Below are 25,262 nucleotides of genomic sequence, written 5' to 3'. Positions count from 1 at the left end.
GCAAAGAGTTATGCATGATCAGGATTTTCTAAGATTGGATTGAATTTAGTTGGGTAAATTGATTTTGTTGGGAGCAAGCTAAGGTAAGGCCTGGATTAAATTTTTCTTTCTGTTAAGAAAATAAAGTTTTCTTGGAATGCGATTTCTGATAACAGATTATGTAAGGTTCTTTACTTTTAAGTGATTCTCCATATACTTTTGTTATCTCTTGTAACTCTGGTTAAGAAATAAGTATTGTCTCACGGTGACTGATGATTTTTGACCGTTTTAAAACTTTTTTCACAAACTTCCCAATACCAAATTTTAATAGAAGTGGATAAAACTAATTAGATCTTCAAATTATCTTGAATTCTCATGACTGAAAGAATATGACTTCAATCAATAATTTGAATCTAAACAAAAAACAAGGTAATTATAAAACAGAATAAGTGCTTATTTCTACTTTTCCTCTTTACTGATTTAAAAAGCAATCATATAAAAATTTGTGTATGATGTTATCACTGGGACCAAACATAAATACAGATTTTCTAATAGAAACAGAAAGTAAGTAGGTAGAAGCAAGGCTGTACTAGCTTAAGAAATGATTACAGATGGAAGCTTGGAAAAATAGGAACAATTTAAGAAAATAAAAAATGATAAACAAAAAGACTAATGTAAAAAAGTCTATAAATATACACTTGTTCTAATTTCAGCTTGAGATGTATAAAATTATACAAGATAATAAACATAGAAATGTATTGTTAGTTTTGCAACATTTACAGATATAATATTTATAATATACCACAAAAAGTATGGAAAAGGAAAGCATCTACTTAAGTTTAAGGTTTCTATATCTCACTAGAACTAAGTTAGTAAAGATATCAAGCTGATTCTGATAGGTTAAGATATATGTGGTAATCTCTAGAGAAATCAATAAGGAAATGACTCAAAAAATATAGAGTAAAAATCACTAAAGTAATTTAAATGCTACATTAGAAAGTATTCAATTAATTCACAAGATGTAATGAGAAATAGAGCAACACACAAGACAGGGAAATATAAAGTAAAATGATTAAGTATACCCAACTATATAAATAACATTAAATGTGAATGAATTAAATTATATAATCAAAAGGCAGAGACTGTGAATCTGGATTTAAAAAGCAATGAACTTAGTGTCTACATGAGACACACATTAGATGCAAAGATACAAATAGACTGAAAGTGATGGGGTGGAAAATAATACACCATATATGCAGCAATCACAAGAAAGTAGGAATGGCTACCTGGCTATTCAACTGTCAAGCAGAGTAAACTTTAGAACAAACAAAAAATGCTACCACAGATAAAGGGCAAAATTTTTTTATGATTAAAAAAGACAACCTATCAGGAAGAGAGAACAATATAAAGACACACATACACATACATCCAAGAACAAAGCACTAAAATGAAGCAAAAAAAAAAAATGATAGAAATGATGAAAGAAATACACAATTCAAAATATTGTTTGGAGACTTCAATACCTCACTTACAATAATAAACAACTATGCAGAAAGCAACAAGGACATACAACACTTAAATAATGCCCAAACCAAATATACATAAATGATATCTATAGAACTCTCCATCTAGCAGCTGCAAAATATACATTCTTCTCAAATGCTCATGGCACATTCTCAGGATAGAAACTATTTTAAAGGACAAATCAAAATAAATTTTAAAGGACTGAAATAATACAAAGTATTTTCTTTGACTACAATATAATAAAATTAGAGTAATAAAAAAAAATGTGAAAAATTCACAAATGAGTAGAAATTAAAGAACATGGTTCTAACTAAGTAGCCAATGTGTCAAAGAAGAAATCAAAAGGGGAGTTAGAAAAAAAAAATTTGAAGGACTTCCCTGGTGGCCCCGTGGTTAAGAATCCAACTGCCAATGTAGGAACACACATTTGACCCCTAGTCTGGTAAGACTCCACATGCTGCAGGGCAACTAAGCCCTGCACAACTGTGCCACAACTACTGAGATCAAGCCCTAGAACCCATGCTCTTCAACAAGAGAAGCCACTGCAATGAGAAGCCCACCCACTGCAACTGGAAACTAGCCCCCACTCACCACAAGTAGCGAAAACCCCTGCACAGCAACAAAGATCCAGCATAACCAAAAATAAATTTAAAAATCTAAAAATAAAATGCCTTGCAAAAATAAGTAATATATGTGTTGTGCTCTTACTATAATTATACATAAAAACACAGCATTACCTGACACATAATAAATGCCCAGCAAATATTAGCTATCATTTTCCTTACTATAAATCAGCATTCATTTTAAGCACTGTTAAATTTCTTAGCTTATGTGAATATACCTTTATGAGAGATTCCAAAGTATATTTGCTATAAACTATATAAACTACATAAAATAACATATCTATATCATCAGTTCAGTTCACTCAGTCATGTTTGACTCTTTTAGACTCCAGGGACAACAGCACACCAGGCTGCCCTGTCCATCAACAACTTCTAGAGCTTGTTCAAACTCATGTCCATCGAGTCAGTGATGCCATCCAACCATCTCATCCTCTGTCGTCCCCTTCTCCTCCTGCCTTCAATCTTTCTCAGCATTAGGGTCTTTTCCAGTGAGTTAGTTCTTTGCATCAGGTGGCCAAAGTATTGGAGCTTCAGCTTCAGCATCACTCCTTCCAATGAATATTCAGGGCTGATTTCCTTCAGGATTGACTCGTTTGATCTCCTTGCAGTCCAAAGGACTCTCAAGAGTCTTCTCCAACACCACAGTTCAAAAGCATCAATTCTTTGGCGCTTAGCTTTCTTTGTGGTCTAATTCGCACATCCATACGTGACTACTGGAAAAACCATAGCTTTGACTAAACAGACCTTGGTTGGCAAAGTAATGTCTCTGCTTTTTAATATGCTGTCTAGGTTGGTCATAACTTTTCTTCCAAGGAGCAAGCATCTTTTAATTTCATGGCTGCAGTCACCATCTGCAGTGATTTTGGAGCCCAAGAAAATAAAGTCAGTCACTATTTCCACTATTTCCCCATCTATTTGCCATGAAGTGATGGGACGAGATGCCATGATCTTAGTTTTGTGAATGCTGAGTTTTAAGCCAACTTTTTCACTCTCCTCTTTCACTTTCATCAAGAGGCTCTTCAGTTCTTCTTCACTTTCTGCCATAAGGGTGGTGTTATCTGCATATCTGAGGTTATTGATATTTCTCCTGGCAATCTTAATTCCAGTTTGTGCTTCATCCAGTCCAGCATTTTGCATGATGTACTCTGCATATAAGTTAAATAAGCAGGGTGACAATATACAGCCTTGATGTACTCCTTTCCTGATTTGAAACCAGTCTGTTGTTCCATGTCCGGTTCCAACTGTTGCTTCTTGATCTGCATACATATTTCTCAGGAGGCAGGTCAGATGGTCTGGTATTCAGGAGGCAGGTCAGATGGTCTGGTATTCCTACCTCTTGAAGAATTTTCCACAGTTTGTTGTGAGCCACACAGTCAAAGACTTTGGCATAATCAATAAAGCAGAAACAGATGTTTTTCTGGAAGTCTCTTGCCTTTTCTATGAACCAACAGATGTTAGCAATTTGATCTCTGGTTCCTCTGCCTTTTTTAAATCCAGCTTGAACATCTGGAAGTTCACAGTTCACGTAATGTTGAAGCCTGGCTTGGAAAATTTTGAGTATTACTTTGCAAGCATGTGATATGAGTGCAATTATGCAACAGTGTGAACATTCTTTGGCATTGCCCTTCTTTGGGACTGGAATGAAAACTGACCTTTTCCAGTCCTGTGGCCACTGCTGAGTTTTCCAAACTTGCTGGCATATTGAGCACAGCACTTTAACAGCATCATCTTTTAGGATTTGATATAGCTCAACTGGAGCTATATCAAATCTATATCATATATTATAGGAAAAAACTATAACAAAAATGAAGTATGACTGATTATAAAGTTTAAAAAAATTATTTGCCTAACAAAGTTAATATAATTCCTCATGAAAATTATGTCTTTCTTTTGATACATGGGATAGTGTTTTTTAGTGACCAAAAAATGATCAAGAAACTATTAATAATTCAGCCATTTGTTCTGTATCCCAGCTGTGAAAACAATGGTACATTAGTTTCCTACTGCTTCCAATGGTATATTAACTTCTTAAGCTACATACACAGTCACTTAAAATAACACAAATATATTATCTTACAGTTTCAGAGATCAGAAGTTCAAGGTGAGTCTTAGAAGACTGAAATCAAGGTACGTTCAATTTGGAAGCTCCAGGGGGTTCCCACTTCTCTGTCACCTCCAGGATCTAGAGATCAGCTGCCTCCTTGGCTTGCGGCCCCTCCCTTCAGCCTCTCATTTCATCATATTTTCTTTTTTCTGCCTTTGGCTTTCTTGCATTCCTCTTTAAGGACTCTTGTGACTGCCCAGAGCCAGTCCAAGTAATTAAGGATGGTCTCTTGTCTCAAGATCTTCACTTAGTTGTACCTATAAAACCTGCTACTGTAGGGTAACAGGTTTAGAAACTCTGAAGGTGAGACAAGGGCATCCTTGAGGACCATGACTCTGTCTCCATATGTAGGTCTCACCAATGAGAGGGAACCTCCATTCAAGCTCTTCTCCTGGCCACTCCACTACTAATTCAGCTGTTCAGTCTCAGACATCAACAGATCCAACTGTTTTCACAAAAGGGTTTTACACACAGTGGCAACTCATGTTCTTGTTCAGGAGGATGGCAGTGAACCATCAAAAATGATACTCAGAATTTAAAAGCATAACAGACTACAGTATCACCCACATACTCTGAAAACATGACTTCTCTACCATCCTGTTTTTATTCACTGGCTTAAATTGATCTGTAAAAGTCAACATTCTCCTGAAGAAAAAAGACCTTCCCTTACCACTACTCCTTACAAAGCACTTTGCAAAATAAAAGCAGGCATAAAGTTTTAAGACTAAAAATAACAAAATCCCTTTAAAACAAACTTGTTAAAATATGTAAATATTTGAAAACATTAAGAAATGTTAAACTAGAACTAAAACCTCTTCTTACCATATACAACATATTTCAGTTGGAGATTTTTAATGACTTCTTCCACAGTAGGTTTATACTCCAGAAAACATGTGTAAACACCACTCATGCTTTCCTCAAAGTTCTGGAATACAAGGCTTCCTGTGGAGGTGATTTGTGCAGTGCTGTTTTCTAACAGAATAAGAAGATACAGTGATCAGTGGCTTAAATAACATGAAACTGAAATAAAGTAACAAGCTATTTTCTAAACAGAGAAAAGCCATCCAAATTTACCTGCTATACATTAAAGAAGTCGAGGGAACACAGTCATTGTGTCTGGTGTTTCTTGACAGTAGGTGCCAAGATGTACTTCTGACTGTCAGAATTTCACTAACCAGAGGTCATGAAGTGTGTAGCTGCCTAAGTGGTAAGAGGCTAAAAATCACACGTACATGATGTGTTCCTAATCTGCCTGCTGCATTGAGATGGCATGATCAATATTCATAAACATATAAAATAGTATATATTTATATACTGTCAAGTATTTATATATACTGTCAAGTAACTATATCTATATATATACATATAAATATTTTATAGATGAGTTATGTTCTCAGTAAGCATACAAACTATATATTAAAGGGATGAAACACTGTATCCGGAACAAAGACTAACTCAATATAATCACCGACAACTAGGGATTGGTTGTCATTACACAGTTACTAGGCAAAAGCTGGATTACATCTCTAAGAGTTGCACAAGAAAGAAAATATAGGTTGGATAACTTCATGGCCAGAGTCACACAATCAGAATTGCTGTGCTAGACGTCAGAACTGGATGTAAGATCTCTTGCAACTTCAACATTACTTAAAGTAGCAAATGGGAGAAAGCCATGTTATGTAATGGAAAAGAAGCCTGATTTAAAAGGATTAAGACTTGGATTTGAGGTGTACCTTTCTCACAAACTGTAACTAAGGGATAACCACTTAATCTTTTTGAAGTCTAGCTCCTTCATTTGTACAACAAAGAATCATAAAATATGATAATATATCTCATAGAATTGTTTTTGTATAACAAATACAAGGAATGCTAAAGTACTTGAAAAAGCTATGTCATTAAGCAATTAAAGGTTGTTATTCTGAAAGTTCATAACCATGGTTCTGCAATAGAAAAATTATTAGACATTAAAATGCACTTACTTAGTAATTTAATAAACCATTCATAACAATTAAAAATATTATCTCATGAAATAATTGCTCATCATTTTCTACTATAAGAAAATAATTTATTGCCCATAAATGTGAAATTGAAATTTATTTTGAAGCAATTACTTCAAAATAAGACAAAAAAATTAGTGTTATTATTAAGCAATTTTCATCATTAATTTCTTCACTAACAATTTGTTGGGTTTCTAGACATGCAAAGCCCTGCTTCAGATATTGAAGGAGAAATGAATAGATGGATACACCTGTCCTCAAATGTGCTACATAGAGCATTATGCCTTGAGAACTCCCATTTCTATATCCTGGATGAAGCTGAAAAATGTGACATAAATTTAGAATGAATTTCTATTGTATTGCCTATTTCTTCATGAATATCTTTTAATGAAAGTATATATTTATCATAACATGCTGTCTCCTTTTTGGAACAGATAAAAGTTTTTCAAGTGCCTGATATACTATATTTCAGCAAAGACTGATATATCATATGATAAAAGGTGCCCACAAGTTGTAAAGAAATTTTAGAATAATATGTCAGCAATGAGGCTATGTATTCCCTGGCATTAATTTGAAGCAGAAATTTCCCCAAACAGAAGCATCAATTAAAAAGTGTATTAATATATATGAGTGCCTACTACAACATTAAATATAATGACCACCAGAATATTTAGTATCATAACAATTTGTAAGAAAATACTCTCTGGCTACATTCTTATTTTAAAACATTTAAAAGTCACACACTTTGAAGAAATGCCCAGAGGATTTCACAGCCAGGAGAAGAATCCACTTAACAAATACCACTTACCAAACTGACTTTTAAATAACTAAGTTTAAATGGGATGCCAAGTGAAAACGCAATAACGTATCACTATAAGAACTAATATAACAACAGACAGTCAATAAATAATTGAACTAAACTCTGTACTTCTCTCTCTAGAATTCAGCTTGATCATCTAAAAATTTAGAGTTGGATTCAATTTCTAGAAACCCATGCCTCAGAGCTCTCTAAAATGACATGGCACAATTTAAGCACAATTTCAGTTTAGCTTACTCTTTCAAAAAATAGGTTTATACTTTTGCTTTCTGCTCAGATACAGAGAGTGAATATAACAGCATTAACATCATATAACAATAAGGGAAAAGACAGACAAAGTGTTAACCAGTGAACTCTCTTGAACCTATCAAACCCCTCAGGCAGGTAGGGCAGCTAGTCACCTGAAATCCAGGAATGTACAGTGCCTACAGGAGAACCTGAACCCAAGCATTTGCTTCAAAACTGGCTGAAAGGCTTCAGTGAATTGCTAAAAGCCAAGTGCTAACCAGTGTGTGCATGTAAAACCTCTGAGGATCAGAGATGGGGGTGGGTAGAGGAAGTTGCACGCTCTAAAAGGCTTTTACCTTCATGAAAACCTCTGGGTGTTCAAAAGGAAGATCAAGGGAACCCTGAGCAAAAGTCTCACAGGGTGCTGGCTGGAGGGGGTCCAGCGGCCCTGTCAAAACTCTACCCACATCCATTTCCCCTGCCTCCAGGTAAGGAGCAATGTTTGAACCTCCAATGGGAGAAGAAACAAAAATCATTATCAAGAGCACTGGGGAAAAATGTTGCCACTAGAGAAGGAAACAGGAAGGAAAAAAAATCACCCTTGAGGCAGAGTCAGCAAGAAGTACCAGGCCAACACTACAGCTGGATGGAGGAGAGGATGAAGCACTTCTGAAGGCCACACCCACAAGACTGGGGCGCCACAGCTGTCCAAGGCTTAATCAGAGCACTAGAGAGCCCCTCTCTCCCAACTGCCCATCCCTAGTTAAGAGCCCAGCAACACAGCGAAATCAAGCTAAGAGAGTTATAAGAAAGGGATTCTCTCTGAGGAAGTCAAAGAGAAATCAAAGCCAAAGATGAGATACTGGAGACAAAAAAAATTTTAGTAACCATGGCAATAACCAATATCAAAGTCAGACAATTCTTGACTAATAAAAACTCCTAATAGTAAGGTTTAATACTATTTTTAAAAGTGTTCATCTCAAATATAACAATACCTATCTCAATGTTTACTATCTTATTCAAAATGTCAAACTAACAAAAATTAAGAAGCATACAGATAAGTAAGAAATGACACACTTCCAAAACACCAAGTTATGACACAGATGTCAGAAGTATCAGACAGTTTACTTAAAATAACTATGAAAGATGCATTAAATAATTTAATGGAAAATATAGAAAGCATGCAAGATCAGATAGGAGATTTCAGTAGAGATTGAAACTCTATGAAATAATCGAATGGAAATGTTGGAACTAAAAGCAAAACAAACAAAAACTATTAAAAAAAAAAAGTAACACAGATGAAATTTTCTTTCAGTGGGCTCATAAAGAGGTTTGACATGGCTAAGAAAAGAATCAATGACTTGAAGTTAGGTCAAAAGAAATTTACCTAGCCAGAACCACAAAAAATACCTCCAAGAAGAATGAATCCAAGAGTTACAGAACAATTTCAGTGTTCATAACGGAGATAGGAACTTCAGAAAGAGCAGAGGAACAGGAATGAGCAGAAGAAACACTGGAAAATAAAATGAGACTTCGAAAATTAATGACAAACCGAAAAACAGATTCAAGAAGCTTATAGAACACAAAGCAGAATAATACAAATAACAACAACAAAATGCATTTAGTGTTTAAATCACTGAAGTGAAAGGAAAAGAGAAAACCTTGAAATTAATCAGAAAAAAATAGCACAGTGCCTACAGAGAGACAAGAACAAGTTTATAGCAGACTTCTCACAAGAAACCACGAAAGCGAAAAGAATACAGAATTCCATCTTTGGAATGCTGGAAAAAAATTGCCAGTATAGAATTCTACAACCATCAAAAGAAAAAGATAAACCAATTTAAGATATAATCAGAGATCAATGAAACTGAAAACAGAAAAGTAACACAGAAAAATTAAGTCTAAAGCTGGTCCCTTGAAATGATTGATAAAACTTGCAGCCAGAAAGACCAAAATGAAGAAGAGAGGCAACCAACGTCTGGAGTGAATAAGGGCATAGCAGAGAGATCCTGAATATATAAGAAGATAACAAGAAAATGTCACAAATGATGAACATTCATTCAACAAGCTGAAGAAAATCTAAGATGGGCAAAATTCCTTGAAAGATACAAACTACAAAAAGTCACAAAATGGTGAGGGGAAAATCCTAGTCCTACCTTTGTTAGATTACTTATCTGTGAACTCTAAAACCAGACTTCAAAGGCACATGCCTTCAAGAAAAGCACCTCGCTCTCTCTCTCTCAGTGCCTTCCTTTTCCATACATAAAGGGGCAAAAACGGCTGTACTTACTGCAAACAGCTACCGCAAAATTTAAATGACTAGTATATGTAAATTGCTTAGAACAGTATCTGCTACATGATGAAAGCATACCTGTTGACTACTTTTATAAAACTGAAAATAAAAACACTAAAATTAAAATACATTTACAGAATATATCCATATATGTGTGTATGCAGACATTCACTACATGTATGAATATGCATGCAATAATATATGTATGTATTTGTGTGTATTCATACATGTAGTAAATGCATTAAAAAAGTTAAGGAATAATATTGTAAAAGTTTAGGATAGCATTTACCTGACAGGGTTGGGAACAGAAGAATGGGATTTTTAAACATTAGAAGGTTCAACAGTCTTGAGAATGGTATACCTTGGCTTCTATTCTAAGATGTTGGTTTTATTATGCTTCATAATTTATACACACACACACACATACATCTTATCCAGCTTTGTATATATCAGATGCTTCATAATAAAAATATTAAAGTAGAGTAAGATATAATCTATAATCTCATTTTTAAGAAACATAATAAGGATGCAATTACAGGGTAGAGCTCAACATGTGTGTGTGTATGTGCTTCCATAAGTTTGTTTAAACATTTAGAAAAGTGGGAAAGTCACACACCAAAAAGAGTTAATTCATCAGAATAGTATTAGAACTGAAGTAAAAGATACAGGTCTCCTTGTAATAAATGTACTACTTTTCTAAACCAAAAATTTTGGAAGGGAGACAGAGACCAGGGGAGGTGTGGGAGTGGGCAGGGGAGGGAAAGAGAAAGAGAGCTGACCAAATCTAAGACTTGGTCCCTAACTTCACAACTATCTAAACAGTCTGGGTATTTCTCTCCGAAGGAATGCTCAAGTACATAATTACACTACAAGTTTCTTTGGGTCAACTGGAGGAGAACTATCCTTGGAATATCCATAAAAATAAAACAAGTACAGTGTAGTTTAACCTACAGTCCAAAAAGCTCTATTTTTCAGGCTTTAAGAAAAGCAGACATTTTCTACATCTTTCAACAATAACAGTGATAGGGCTGAGCTTTAAAGCCAGCAGACAGCAAACTATGATATGACACTGCACTGAAAAACAAACTGTAATCATGCTGTCAGAATTCTAGAATTTTCCAGGAATAGTTTTTATAAGTATAAAACCATTGTATCAATATGATTTTATCCTTACCTGGAAACAGCTACATTTTTGACATCTATTTTCCATTATGAAAGTGAGTAAAATAAAATATCACTTCCAGATAAAGGATTACAAATTCACATACATTCTATACATTGCAATACAAACTGCAAGACCTCTCCTGGCTTCTTAGAGAAGAACAACTTTCACATCTCAATTTCCAAGTCAAAGGGGTAACAAACTACAAATCAGTAAGTTAAATGCCTTTTTTTGAACTTACAGAGTTTTAATATCAAATGTAAAATACACATAATATATATCTTTTAGTTATATTATGTGCTTTCAGAGAGCAATAAAAATAAAATCTGATTATATTTTCAGTGTTGGATGCCTTTACACTTGGCCCATTTCACTGATTTATAGCAACTGCTCAACTTCTCAGAATTTCTGTTATCTAGGCAGATTCCTTCCTATCTCCTCCTAGTATTACAGTTAGGCAGAGATTAAGTCTGCTCTTCGCATCTCCCACAAAGCTTATTAGCACAATGGCGTCCACCAAGTAGTCACTAGCTAAGAGCTGAATAATTCAGCTTGGAAGACACACCACCTAGCCCAGAGTGTGGAGTAGCTCTTTAAACCTTGAGCTATTTTAGAATCAAGTTAATTTAAGTTAAATTCAAACATAATCCATATTGTTTGGTCAGGATTTTGGTCAGAATGAAATATAAGATAAGAAACAAAAAATCATAAATCATAATAAAGTCTCAAGTTGCCCCTATTTGGGGCTATATAAAGCAAGATCAGAGTTTTAAATCTAGAGCTCAAAGTACTCATTTGTATTTTTAACAAAAGCAAGAATCATATTTGTTTTTTCATACATACTTTGTTAACAAAAGTATAACAGGTAACCAAAATGATTTTATGAAGTTTATAATAAAAGGAACATTTTTTGAAATATGAGTGCTTAGAGAATTCTCCAGTTTAATCATTCATTATGTCTCTATCTCAAATTAAGATCTATGAAAAATGGTCACACCATCTACATTTTTAGATTCTAACTCTAAGAAAAAATCACAAAAAAAAAGAAGTGAGCTACTAGATAAATGTATATGAGATAAAAGTATTGTTTTTGTTCTGGGTACATTTCATACATGTCACTTTTAATTATGACAACTGAAACAGAGTCCTACCTGAAATGATTTTTCCTTTAGGCCCATGCCACTGGAATGATGGGTCTATCAGTTCGGAATTCCGCAGCCGCTGGGTTACACATAACACATGTGGACTCTTTTGATGAAGCATAACATATACTTTCACTGAAAATACAATATTAAAATGTCCCAATAACATTTTATGTTCATTCATGTTCTATAATGGCTTACATTTTTGTAGTCTGGGCAACTTGTGTTCAGAAGTTTTCTTTGGATTATTGCTATTGCTTGGTAAGAATTAAATATAACTGGATTCCAGTAACTAGCTTTCAAAAATATACACTTATTTTATTTGTGTGTATGGGTATATCTTAATCTTAGCATAAATTATTAGCCTTTTTATTCAGAGTTCATGTATACTTATTGTACTCTCAGAAAATTATTTTAATTACAAAGTATTAAGATAATTCTATATCATGACTTATTTTGCCAAGATACCAAATCCGAAAGAAACTGACATGATAAATTTGCTTAGATTATAGGAATAATACATTATCCACAGTGATGTAACACAACATACTGAATTTTAGAATTGTAATGTGATTAAAAAATTGACAAATACGTGCTTTGATTGATTTTAATTACTAAGCATTTTCTCAATTTGCTTTAAAATTTAAACAATACTGTTCATTAAACAAGCAAAAATAGTATTGTCTAGGAGATAGAAAAGGAACACAGTAAGGATTCAGTTATTTTGAATTTACTCATAAGGAAGATTTTAGGAAAGCTTCTAGCAACTCCTCAGTAATTTCATAGCAATACTTCACTGATTAACCATATACTAAGATTTCTGTGATCCAGTAAGATAAAAATTGTTTATGAGAATTAAAACTCTCCTTGACTTTGTACAGAGACTCTCTCTAGAATTTGCCATACAGCATCGTGTGTACTGAATGCGGCTTTTTGATAGCTACCCTTGCTTAGGTTAAGCAAGTTCCCCTCTATTCTTAGTAGTATGTTTTCCTGGGACACTTACACCTATGTTCATAAATGTAATGTGCATAATTTTCTTATATTATCCTTTGTCTTTTTCCAATTTGTACAAAATTTGTGATTTAGTATTTAGCATTATTGTTATTATTTAGCATTATTAAGTTAGGCATCTAAGATTATAATAGACACATAAAAGGAATTAGGCAGATTTTTTCCTATTAATGTTCCCTGAAAGAATACGTAAAGTGTTTTTGTCCCTAGAAACTGTATAGTCTGGTACTTACTCTTGACAAGGAAGGAAACAGCAAAAAAACTTTTTATTACCAATCAGGAAAATTTAATTATTAGTTTACTAAGTACTCTAATCAAGTCTGTTTCAGAAGCTTACATTTTGATAGTTATTCATTATAAGTTTATTATATAAAATTATTCAGAATATTAAGCTATTATATTTAAATTTCACCATATCTAAATTTATTCATAATATTTTTATACATGAGTTATTCTCTTATGAATCAAGGCAGCTTTTAGTTCCAATCCACTTCTTCGCTGGTCTCAATTTTTCCTCTTATTTTCTACTTACCTCAGTTTAAATGTCTCTTCTTTTTTTCTACTTTTATTAAATGCTTCTAGTACTAAAGTGTCACTCCTCAGCACAAGTTACTGGCCCTTTGGTAAGGACACTTTGTGTGGGATTTGGGCTTACCCTGATGACTTCATTTTAACTTGATTACTTCTATAACAATTTTGTCTCCAGATAAACTCATTTTCTAGGAAACCAGGGATTAGGACTTAAACACATGACTTTACAGAGAAGCATAATTTAGCCTACCATACCAAGACTCAATTGTTTTTTCTTAACTGAAATACGAATTCATTTTAAGGATACATTTAAGCATACCTGATAAAAGAAAGTAATAAAAAGGGAAGGCAGTTACATATGACTATTTTATAACTTAAGTTTAAAAACTATAGCTTTAAAACAAAAACTGCAATAAAAGTTGTGCTATCAGTGAAAATGACAGAGTAAGGAACTCCAAAATCATCCCCGTCATAAATGTAATATGAAAAATAACAATGTGGCACATACTGTTAGAATCAACATTTTCAGAACTCTAGAAATTAATCAAAGACTTGCAGCAACCCAGGAAAAATGTATTTTAAAAAAATCAACTGAATCTCAGTGTGATGGGCTGAATTATGCTTTTCCCTAAAGTCATATGTTTAAGTTCTAATCCCCAGTTCCCCAGAAAGTGAACTTATTTGGAGATAGAGTTTTTATAGAAGTAATCAAGTTAAAATGAGGTCATCAGGGTAGGCCCAAATCCAGTAGGACTAGTATCCTTATAAAAGATGGAAATTTGGACATATAGACAAAGAGGAAAACTATGTGAAGAGACACAGGGAGATGTCCATCTCCAAGCCGAGAGAACAGGTATTTTCCCTGCTGCCCTCAGAAGGATCATCCAAGCCTGAGTGGCTGGACTTCAATCCTTCAAAACTGTAGGACAAAACATCCCCGTTGTTTAACTCACCCAATCTGGTAGTTCTTTACAATAGCCCTAGCAAAGTAACAGGCTAGGTAAAAACAGTGACTTCGTAGCATTTTGAGTTGCCCTGTTTCCAGGAGAACCAGCAGCCTGGCAGTCAGCAAAAAGGGAGCTGGGGGTAGATGATCTCCACCGCCTCCTTCCCAGAGAACTGTCATTAGCTGACCTTCCTACCTTCTGTCCCTTGAAGGCACCTTCACAAAGCTATCTTTATATGACCTAATTGAGAGCATACCCACTGTAAAATAAAAGCCTTTTCCCCCAAGAATCTGTTTAAAAACAACTAGAGGCTACTTACTTAACTTTGTAAATGCCTGAAGCAGTGGGAACATCTGAGGTAAACATCATTCTAACCAAAAACCTTACAAGGAAAAGCTGGGCATGACATGTCTATGGCAGCTTTGAGAAGTTTGAACACCTTACTAGGAAAAAAGAAGGCCAAAGCCTGCACAGAGTCGGGCACGTGAGCAAGACTGGGCATGCTCAATAAGAATGAGAGGCCTTAAAGTTCTCACCTCTGGCTGAAACTGAGTCTCTGCAAAGCAGAAAGTGAAGGATACAGCAGAGTTGTCGACTGTCTGGCTAAATATTTAAGATATGCCACAACAGGCACAGAAAGATTTTCAGAAAATACTAGGAGACTAACTGGTTCAGCTGTTTAGTGAAATCTCTGTTGAACCATCTAACGAAGCAGAGACTTCAGTGACCACAGATGGCAAAGAATACAGAATTTAAAGTGAGTTCAGAAAAGCCACTAAACAAATGCTACAGGAATACCTCGTTCTATTATACTCTGCTTTACTATACCTAACAGATTTTACATTTGTTAATCTTCAATGGTTTATAGCAACTCTGAGTTTCAAATGATGGCTAGCATTTTTAGCAATAAAGTGTTTTCTTGTCTTTTTTAAAAAGATTTTATTGCAGTATAACTGATTCACAATGTTGTATTAGTTATAGGTGTACAGCAAAGTGAGTCATTTATACATATAACCATTAGGCCATTATTTAACAGGCCATTAGAGAGTATGAGTAGAAGCAGGCTCTTATTTGGGGCTCCCCTGGTGGGGCTCAGTCGGTAAAGAGTCTGCCTGCAATTCAGGAGACTCTGGTTCGATTCCTGGGTTGGAAAGACCCCCTGGAGAAGGGAAAAAGCTGGCCACTCCAGTATTCTGTCCTGGAGAACTCCCTGGACCGTACAGTTCGTGGGGTCGCAGAGTCAGACAGGACTGAGTGACTTTCACTTCTGGCTTCCCTGGTGGCTCATATGGTAAAGCGTCTGCCTGCAGTGCAGGAGACCTGGGTTTGATCCCTGGGTTGAGATTCCCCTGGAGAAGGAAATAGCAACCCACTCCCGTACTCTTGCCTGGAAAATCCCATGGATGGAGGAGCCTGACAGGCTACAGTCCATGGGGTCACAAAGAGTCAGACATGTCTAGCCACTTCACTTCACTTTGGTGGCTCAGCAGGAAAGAATCTGCCTGCAGTGCAGGAGACCTGGGTTCAGTCCCTGGGTCGGGAAGATCCCCTAGAGGAGGGCATGGCTGCCCACTCCAGCACTCTTGCCTGGATAATCCCATGGACAGAGAAGCCGAGCGGGCGACAGTCCGCAGGATCGTACCGAGTGAGACGTGACTGAGCACAGCGCAGGTTCGTATTAGTTATCTCTTTCACATGTGTGTGTGTATTTGTGTGTGCACACTCAGCCACGTCCAGACTGCTGCAACCCCATGGACCGCAGCCCGCCAGGGCCCTCTGTCTGTGGAGTTTTCCTAGTCATGTCTGTATGTCAATCCCAACCTCCCAGTTTATACCTCCCGCCCTCATCCCCTGGTGACCATAGGTTTGTTTTCCACATCTGTGACTTTGCTTCTACTTTGTAAGTTCACTTGCACCCTTCTCTTGGCTCCTCATATAAGCAGTATCACATGATACTTGTATTTCTCTGTCTGACTTACTTTACTATGACAGCCTTTAGGTCCACCCATGTTGCTGCAAACAGCATTAGTTTTTCTTTTATGGCTGAGTAATATTCCATTGTATATATGTACCACATTTTTTTTTTATCCATTTCTCTTTTGATACACATTTAAGTTGCTTTCATGTCCTGGCTATTGTAAATAGTGCTGCTATTTAACAGCAAAAAATACATGAAAACTAAGGTGCGTATATCTTTTCAAATTATGATTTTCTCCAGATATATGCCCAGGAGAAGGATAAAGTATTTTTTATTTCAGGTACATATACTGGTTTTTAACCAAATGCTATCGTACACTTAACAGATGACAGTACAGTGCAAATATAACTTTTATGTGCATGGGTAAACCAAAAAAATTCATGTGCTTTGCTTTACTGTGATACTCACTTTATTGTGATGACCTGGAACCAAACGTGCAATATCAGTCAGTGATGGATAGGGAGGCCTGGAGTGCTGCGATTTATAGGGTCGCAGAGAGTCAGACACGACTGAGCAACTGAACTGAACTGATAAACTAAGGAAGCATAGTCATAGGCAGAAAAAAAAATAAAAAGCAACCAATAGAAACTGTCTCTCAGGAAAGCCAAAGTTTGGAGTTACTGGACAAAGACTTTAAATCAATTATTTAAATATGATCAAATAATATCATGGCTTTAAAAAGATATGAAAATGATGTTTCTCCAAATAGAAAATATCAATAATAGGATAGAAATTATCTTAAAAAGATAAATTCTGGATTAAAACGTACAATAGCAACTGAAAATTGACAATAAAGAATAAACAGCAGATCTGAGCAGACAGGAGAAAAAAATCAGCAAACTTTATGATATATCAGTGTGAGAGACAGAAAATCTGAGAGATAGAATAATAAGTTAAAAAAAACAAACCGTTTTCAGAGACCTTTGGGAAACCATCAAACATATTTGTGTACATACATTTGTATACATACACAAACACACACACATATATACACACACACATATACATAAAAGTGCCATGGAATAGTGGAGAGAAAAGGACAGAAACAATAGCACTTTCCCAAACTGATGAAAAACAATCTACACATCGAAGAAGCTCAATAAACTCAAAACTCGCATAAATTAAAGAGATCCACACCTTAGACACATCATAATCAACTGTGAAAATCCAAAAACAAAGTATCTTGAAACCAGTAAGAGAGAAGCAACTCACTATATACATGACCCTCAATAAAAGTAGCTTACATTTCATCAGAAACCATAATGAAACAGCAAATCTGAATAGACCTAAAACTTCCTTCAAGGAAAAGTCCAGCACCAGTTGAATTCATTTGTGAATACTGACAAACAAGTAAAGTAGAACGAACAATACTTCATAAACTTCCAAAAAAAAACAACAGAAGAGGAAGGAACACACCCAAAACACAACCCAACTCATTTTACGAAGCCATTATTGCTCTAAAATCAAAATCAGACAAAGATAAGAAAGCTACAGACCACTTTTCCTGAAAAATATGTACATAATAGTCATCAAAATACCAAACCCAGCAGTGTGAAAAAGGGTTATACATCATAATCAACTCAGATTTATTCCAGAAATGCAAGGCGAGTTCAAACTACAAAAATCAACCAATGCAATACCTTATTAAATCATTGGAATGGACGAAAACCACACGATTATCATAGTATATGGATAAAAGCATCTGACTGAATTCAACACCCCTTCACAATAAATGCACTCAACAAACTGAGTATATTTATGGGCACTCAGTAATGTCTGACTCTTCGCGACCCCATGGACTATAGCCCGGCAGGATCCTCTGTCTATGGAATTTTCCAGGCAAGAATACTGGAGCAGGTTGCCATTTCCTTCTCCTGGGGATCTTCTCAACACAGGGACTGAACCAGTGGTGGGTTCTTTACCAGCTGAGCCACCAGGGACAGTTCTCTTGGAACAGAAGGGAACTTTCTTAATCTGATTAAGGACATCTACAAAAATTTACTGCTAACATAGTACTCAATAGTTAAAACTAAAACATTTCCCAGCCCTCCAAGTTCAGGAACAAAAGGTTATCTGTTAACAGCAATACTGAACTGGAGGTTCTACCTAAAACAACTAGCAAGGGAAAAAAAGGCATTCATATTGTAAAGGAAGAAATAAAACTACCATGATTTGCAGATCACATGATATTATATGCATAAAATTAAAAAAAAAAAACTCCCCCTGCCTCCTGTTAAAAATAGAGCTAATAAATGATTCAGCAAGATGAAGGATACCATATCAATTTGCAAATCTCAATTATATACAATTGTATACAACAGCATTGAGCAATCAAAACACTAAATTGAGAAAAACATTATATTTACAGCAGCATCAAAAAAAGAATAAAATATTCAGGGATAAATTTAACAAAAATAGTACAAGACATACACTGAAAACTGTAAAACACCATTGAGGGAAAGTAAAGAATAACTAAGGCTTCCCTTGTGGCTCAGCTGGTAAAGAATTCGCCTGCAATGTGGGAGACCTGGGTTCGATCCCTAGGTAGGGGAGACCCCTGGAGAAGGGAAAGGCTACCCACTCCAGTATTCTGGCCTGGAGAATTCCATGAATAAAGACATTCCATGTTCTTGGAACATGAATTGGAAAACTAAATAGTGTTAAGGTGATAATACTCCCAAAATTGATCTACAGTTTCAATGAAATCCCTATTAAAATCCCAATGGGTTTTTTCCCCAAAACTTGATAAAGCTGATTCTAGAATAACATGGAATTTCAAGGGACCCGAAGTAACCAAATCAATCTTGATAAAGAGAAAACCTGCAGTACTCACACCTGGTAATTTCAAAACTTACTATAAAGCAACAGAAATTAATATAGTATGTGTGGTACTGGCATAAAGACAGATGTAAAATCAAAGGAAAAAAATTTAGAGTCCATAAAAAACATACATCTATGGCAAACTGTTCTTCAACAAGGGCACCAAGACATTCAATAGAGAAGGAAAAGTTTCTTCAACAAATGGTGCTGGAACAAATGAATATCCACATGCAAAAGAATGAAATTTGACTTCTGCTGCATACCATATGCAAAAATCAATTCAAAATGGATCAAAGACCCAAATATAAGCACTAAAACTGTAAAATTCTTTTAAGGAAATGGAGGAATAACACTTTATGGCTGTTGATTAAGCAATTATTTCTGATACATGACTCCAGAAGCACTAGTACCAAAGAAAAAGTAGAGATCAGATTTTATCAAAGTTTAAAATGTGTACTTTAAAAAGCACTATTAAAAAGAGAAAACAAAAATCCACAGAAGAAAATATTTGATAATGTTCTAGTATCCAGAACATATTTAAAAAAAAAAACTCTTCCATCTCAATAACAAATTAACAACCAAATTAAAAAATGGGCAAAGGACTTGAAAAGGCATTTCCGTAAAGAAGCTATCCAAGTGGTCAATAATCACATGAAGAGAGGTTCCACATTATTAGTCAAATATGCAAATGCAAATAAAAACCACAATGAGAATCCACTTCATACACACTAGGATAGCTACACTCTTAAAATTTGGACAATAATCAATGTTAATGTGAATGCTGGGAAATTTGAATCCCCACAAATTTCTGGGGTCAAAGTACAACAGTTCAGACTCCTTGAAAAATAGTTTGGAAGTTCCTCAAAATGTTAAACACAGAGTTACTGTATGTCCCAGCAATTTTACTCCAAGGTACAGACCCAAGAGAATTGAAAACATATGTTCACATAGAAACTTGTCCAGAAATGTTCATAACAGCATTAGTCAAAAAGTGGAAACTTCCTAAATATCCATCAGTTGATGGATACACAGTTGTATTATATCCATTCAATGAGATATTATTCAGCCGTAAGTGAAATACTAACACATTATATAATATAAATGAACCTTGAAAACACCATTCTAAGTGAAAGAAGCCAGACACACAGAGTGATTTCACTTAAATGGAATGTCCAGAATGGGCAAATTCATGGAGAAAGAAAGTAGATTAGTGGTTTCCAGGGGCTGGAGTGTGACTATTTAATGGGTATGGTGGTTTTATTTCTACAGTGATGAAAATGTTGTGAAATTACATAGTGCTGATGATTTCACAACCTGGTCAATATACTAAAAACTACTCGATTAGATACTTTAAGTGGATTTGCCTCACTTAAAAAAATACAAAAAAGTTACAGATGCTTTACCTCATGTTACTACTGCAAAATCTTATTAATCCAAAATCTTCATGATATATAGATCTCATTTTTAAAAAATTTTAGCATAAGAACTGAATACACCTAATATTATGATTATTATACAAGCAAAAACACTGTAGGCAACTTTAATTAGATAACTTTTAGAAATAATTATTTTTGTACTTTGAAGCAGTTACAGCAAACAGAATTGGACTATATGAATCTAAATTTGTGGAAACAACTTATAATCCATTTCCACAGAAGGAAAAGGGCCATAGGAGACAACAATATAGGGAACATTAGTTTTTGGCAAAAGATTGACAAAATTTAAAACAAAATTTAAAATTTAAAACTTTCTTACAATTACTGATAATCTATTAATACCTGGAATATTTGGTGATCCCACTATTTTCACTGAATCTTGGGGCAAGTTAGCATTTCTTGGTAATCGATCCAAATATCCAACTATCAAAAAAAAAAAAAGACAGAAATAATCAACAGTCTGGTTCACCAGAGATTTCATAACATTCAAATAGTACACTGTCTTACAATATTTGATGTTTGTTTAAGGGAAGCCATGAATCAACATCTGACATCTGGTACCTGTTCCAGCTTCAATGAAATTAATATACCCACTGTTTCCCCTGTTTATCTCAGCTCCAACTTTTTCTACATCCACTTAGAATATTCTCATTTTTAAAAATCCAAATCCCCACCCTTCAGGACACACATCATAAGTCCTTCCTCCCTCAAACCTTCTGTTTGCCTTCCTCATTCTTATCTCTTTAGTACATCATCTGCAACACTCACTCTACATTGTATCACAGTTCTTCATGCATAGATATAATTTTCCTTATTTCATTATAAGCTCAAGCATAGGATCAATGTTTGTGTCAATTTATCAAGAATTGGTATCTTTTGGCCGCCTTCATCCAATTCTGCCACTCCCTTTCCTTTGGTAACCACAAATCTGATCTCTTTTTCCATGAGTTTGTTTTTGAAATATAATTAATCCACAATGCTATGCTAGTTCCTGTTATCCACACAGTGATTTGATGTTTGTATAGATTTAAAAATGATCATCATGGTAAGCCTAGTTATGATAAATCACCATACAAAGATATTACATACTATTGCCTATACTCACGCTGTATATTTCAAACCTGTGCCTCATTTATTTTGCAACTAGAATTTCATACCAGTTAATCTCCCTCACCTATTTCTTTCCTCCCATCTGGCAAAGACCTGTTTTTTCTCAGTCTGCAACTGTTTATGTTTTGATGTCTGCTCATTTGTTTTTTTTTTTTAGATTCCACATAGAAGTGAAGTGTTAGTCTTTCTCTGTCAGACTTGTTTCACTTACCATAATACTGTCTAGGTCAAAATCCATGTTGCTCACAAATGGCAAGATTTCATTATTTTCTTTATGACTGAGTAAGAGTTTACTCTGTGTACATATATTTTCATTATCTATTCATCTGCTGATGGCCACTTAACGTTGTTCCCATATTTTGGCTATTAAGTAGTGCTGCAATGAACACAGGGGTTCATATACCTTTTCTAATTAGTGTTTTTGTTTTCTTCAGATAAACACCCAGGAGGGGTACTGCTGGGTCATATGGTAGTTCTGTTTTTTAATTTTCTGAGGACCCTCCACACTGTTTTCCATGGTGGCTACAACAAATTTACACTCCTACCAAGAATGCACAGGACTCCCCTCTCCACACCCTCTCAAATGCTTATTTGTTGCCTTTCTGATCGCAGCCACTCTGACAGGTGTGAGGTGATATCTCACTCTGTTTCTGACTTGCATTCCCTGACGATTAGTGATGCTGAGCATCTTTTCATACGCATACTGGCCATCTGTGTGTCTTCCTTGGAAAATGTCTATTAGATCCTCTGCCCTTTTCTAATCAGGCTGTTCATTTTTTGATGTTGCATTGTACAAGTTGCTTGTATATTCTGGATATTAATCCTTTATCGTATATATTCTTTGCAAGTATCTTCTCCCATTCAGTAGGTGGCAGTCAAAAGGTGCACATTTCCAGTTATAAGTAAGTGCTTGGGATGTAATATGCCATACAATAACATAAATTATGATCAATATATGATTAATGTAATTAACACTGCTGAGTTATATATGAACCATTGAGAGAATAAATCCGAAGTTTCCAACACAAGAAAACAATTTTTTCTCATCATGTTGTATACCTCAAAATTATATAACGCTGTGTATCGATTATATTTCAATGAAACCAGAATAAAAAGTGAGTTTGTTAAACCTGGAGAAGACAGGAATGGGAAGCAAAAGAGGAAGCTGGGTGATACTAGGAAGGTCTTTTTAAGTCATGCTTTGACCCTGCAAAAACCAGCAAGTAAATAAAAGACTTCAGAAAAAAAAAAATCTGTACCAGGCACTGTACCTCGCACATGGCAAGTATTAAATGGCCATTAAATATATTATGATATTGTTCAGTTATCCTTGAACAAGCTAATGTGATGGACACAGGTGTGTGCACAGAAGAAGAACAACAACAAAAAAATGCAACATAACTTGGACTTAAGTCCTCTTTGCTGTTAACAGAGAGTGGGTATAGCAGAAAGAAGAGTATGGTATTCAAAGTCAGATGACCTGGATTTAAATCCCAATTTCCACTAATGAGTGTTTGGAAAGTCACTTAAAACTCCAGGAGCTTCAGTTTTCTCATCTGTAAAATGAAATTAAATTCTAGATTTATTGCAGGAACTAAAAGGACTATTGTACAAACTATAAAATGCTACATAAATGTTGCCTTCACTATTCATACCTTACATATTAGGATACAGCCTTCTTATTCCATGTCTTACACCCTCAAGCCTGACCTTGTTCTTGGATCAAAAGACACACCATATACAGTCCTATCTAGTATTAATATAAGATCATGGGCCAAGGTCAGGAAGCATCCTTCTACAAAAGTAACTAAAGGCTATTGGCTATTGTCTACTTATACTGCAATGACCTTTGGACACCTAATGCCAAGACTTTGGCATATTTTGTAACATCTACTCACTCCATTTCTTTCCGTTCTCCTATCCCTGCCTACGTATGCAGCCCTTCCTCACTCAATTCTTGGTGGGATTCTTTTCTCATCGCCCCTTATCTCCACAGCTTTCATCTAAACACACCTTTTTTATCCTTTCTGTGATTCAATTCTGGTAGACACTTTATTAAATATTTCTAAAAAGGTTAAAACTTGAACGCAAAATAACGCAGCCAAAACCTTTCTGGTTAAATGACGACCGTTTAATTAAGCTCTCCCTTCAATATCTTAACTGTACTTTGAAAAAGTGAAGAAGTATCTCGGATTTCTGGATACAAAGCAGGAAACAAATGGCGACAGCAAAATATCAAAACTTTAAAAATCCCAGTCTTTGTACTTTATAGCTAAAACCAACAGATGGAGCTCCAGGTCCACGGAAAGTGACAAAGCCGCAGGATGTCTCCTGGTTTTGAAATATACTTAAATGCAGAGGCCAGAATATCGTGGAAAGCTGGCAAAGGACCCGTGGGCTGATTAGGGGTTATTAACAGCCGGTCTGACCTCAAGCCTTGAGCGGTGGGTGTTTCAATAACCTCGCCCGTCTAAACATAAATGTGACAAGTCCTTGGTTCCTGAGCACTTACATCTTATTAAATATATGGACGGGACCCGTGAGACAGGCTTTCCCATCAGAGGGCGCACGTGTGACACACACAAATCTCCGGGAGCTGCGGCCCTGCGCCGCCCGCCGCCGCCTCACCTGACGGGGGCGCCCAGAGCACCAGCGCGGAGACCACCAGGACCACCGCGGCCCGGGAGAGCGGGGACCCCGCGGCCCGGGCCCGCCGCCAGCCCCGCCGCGCTCGGCCCGGGGCCGAGGCCTCCATTCACACGCCGCCGCCGCCTGCCGACCGGTCGGCCCAGAAGGTCGTTAGGCGGCGCGCGCACACCCGCCCGCCGGAAGCTGGAGGGATGCGGGCCGGAAGGGTGGCCGGAAAGAGGGCGGTCGTTTCCGGCAGGGCGGGGGCGGGGCTGACAGGTAGGTTCGGCCAGCGGGCCTCGTCGGCCCGACGCCCATGGAGCATCTAGATGTTGTTCGTGTTCGGGACGTCGCAGCAGCTCAGGGAACCCGGATTGCATAGACGACCTATGGAAGGTTCTGGAGCCAGAGAAGAGCCGCGGGCCCCGCAGTTCACGGGGGTCTGTGGGCCGAGGGACTGCCTGGCCGAATCTGAGTGTCGAGGCCAAACCCGGACTGCGGGGTGAGAGTCAGGGAAGTGAGTGCTGGTGCAGCCCTGGAGGGCTGCCTGCTTCTCCTGACCTTGGCTGCCGGTACCCTGAGACGTACTGAACTGAGAGATGGGTGCCCCACACAGCAGGCGAGAGTGGAAGTGGACCCTGGGCCCCTGGAAGAACCTGGGCGGGAAGAATGGGGAAACAACCTTGTGTGGAATTGACCGCATGCAACGTTATCACCTGAGTTTAGAAAGATGCATAAAACCACCTGTCTCCCCTAAGTGGGCGTTCGCTTATAGCCAGAACAAGTTAGAGTGTTCTGCATTTCTGCAGCGGAAAGGATTTACTTAACGAGCAGAGCTACAATAGAAGCAAATATGCAATTAATTCAAATACTTGGATGACTGGAATTTAAGCAACTGAAGACATAATGCCTAATAACCATGTATAAAA

At 36.4% G+C, this 25,262-nt stretch overlaps 1 protein-coding gene across 3 annotated transcripts in view; it reads right to left on the bottom strand.

Annotated features, from left to right (window-relative positions):
• The window catches only part of ZPBP (zona pellucida binding protein), a 112,720-nt gene extending 88,260 nt beyond the window's left edge, over nt 1–24,460 (bottom strand). For 2 of the 3 annotated variants that reach the window (XR_009696610.1, XM_061164842.1), the window contains exons 1-4: nt 24,334–24,460; nt 20,938–21,018; nt 11,879–12,004; nt 5,053–5,202 (exon numbers count right to left, since the gene is read on the bottom strand). Coding sequence is in view for 2 of the 3 variants with exons in the window: in XM_061164842.1 (XP_061020825.1) it covers nt 5,053–5,202; nt 11,879–12,004; nt 20,938–21,018; nt 24,334–24,460 (484 nt within the window). In the remaining variant the exon portion in view is untranslated. Of the gene's footprint in view, nt 1–5,052; nt 5,203–11,878; nt 12,005–20,937; nt 21,019–24,217; nt 24,310–24,333 lie in introns of those variants that run through there. The other variant, XM_061164843.1, reaches the window with a different exon arrangement.
• Nucleotides 24,461–25,262: the final 802 nt, after the last annotated feature.

The sequence above is a fragment of the Dama dama genome, chromosome 18 (assembly GCF_033118175.1).
Source record: "Dama dama isolate Ldn47 chromosome 18, ASM3311817v1, whole genome shotgun sequence".
NCBI classification, from domain to species: domain Eukaryota; kingdom Metazoa; phylum Chordata; class Mammalia; order Artiodactyla; family Cervidae; genus Dama; species Dama dama.
Note: the sequence above shows the minus strand (reverse complement) of the source record. Positions and strands in the feature narration are given on the sequence as shown.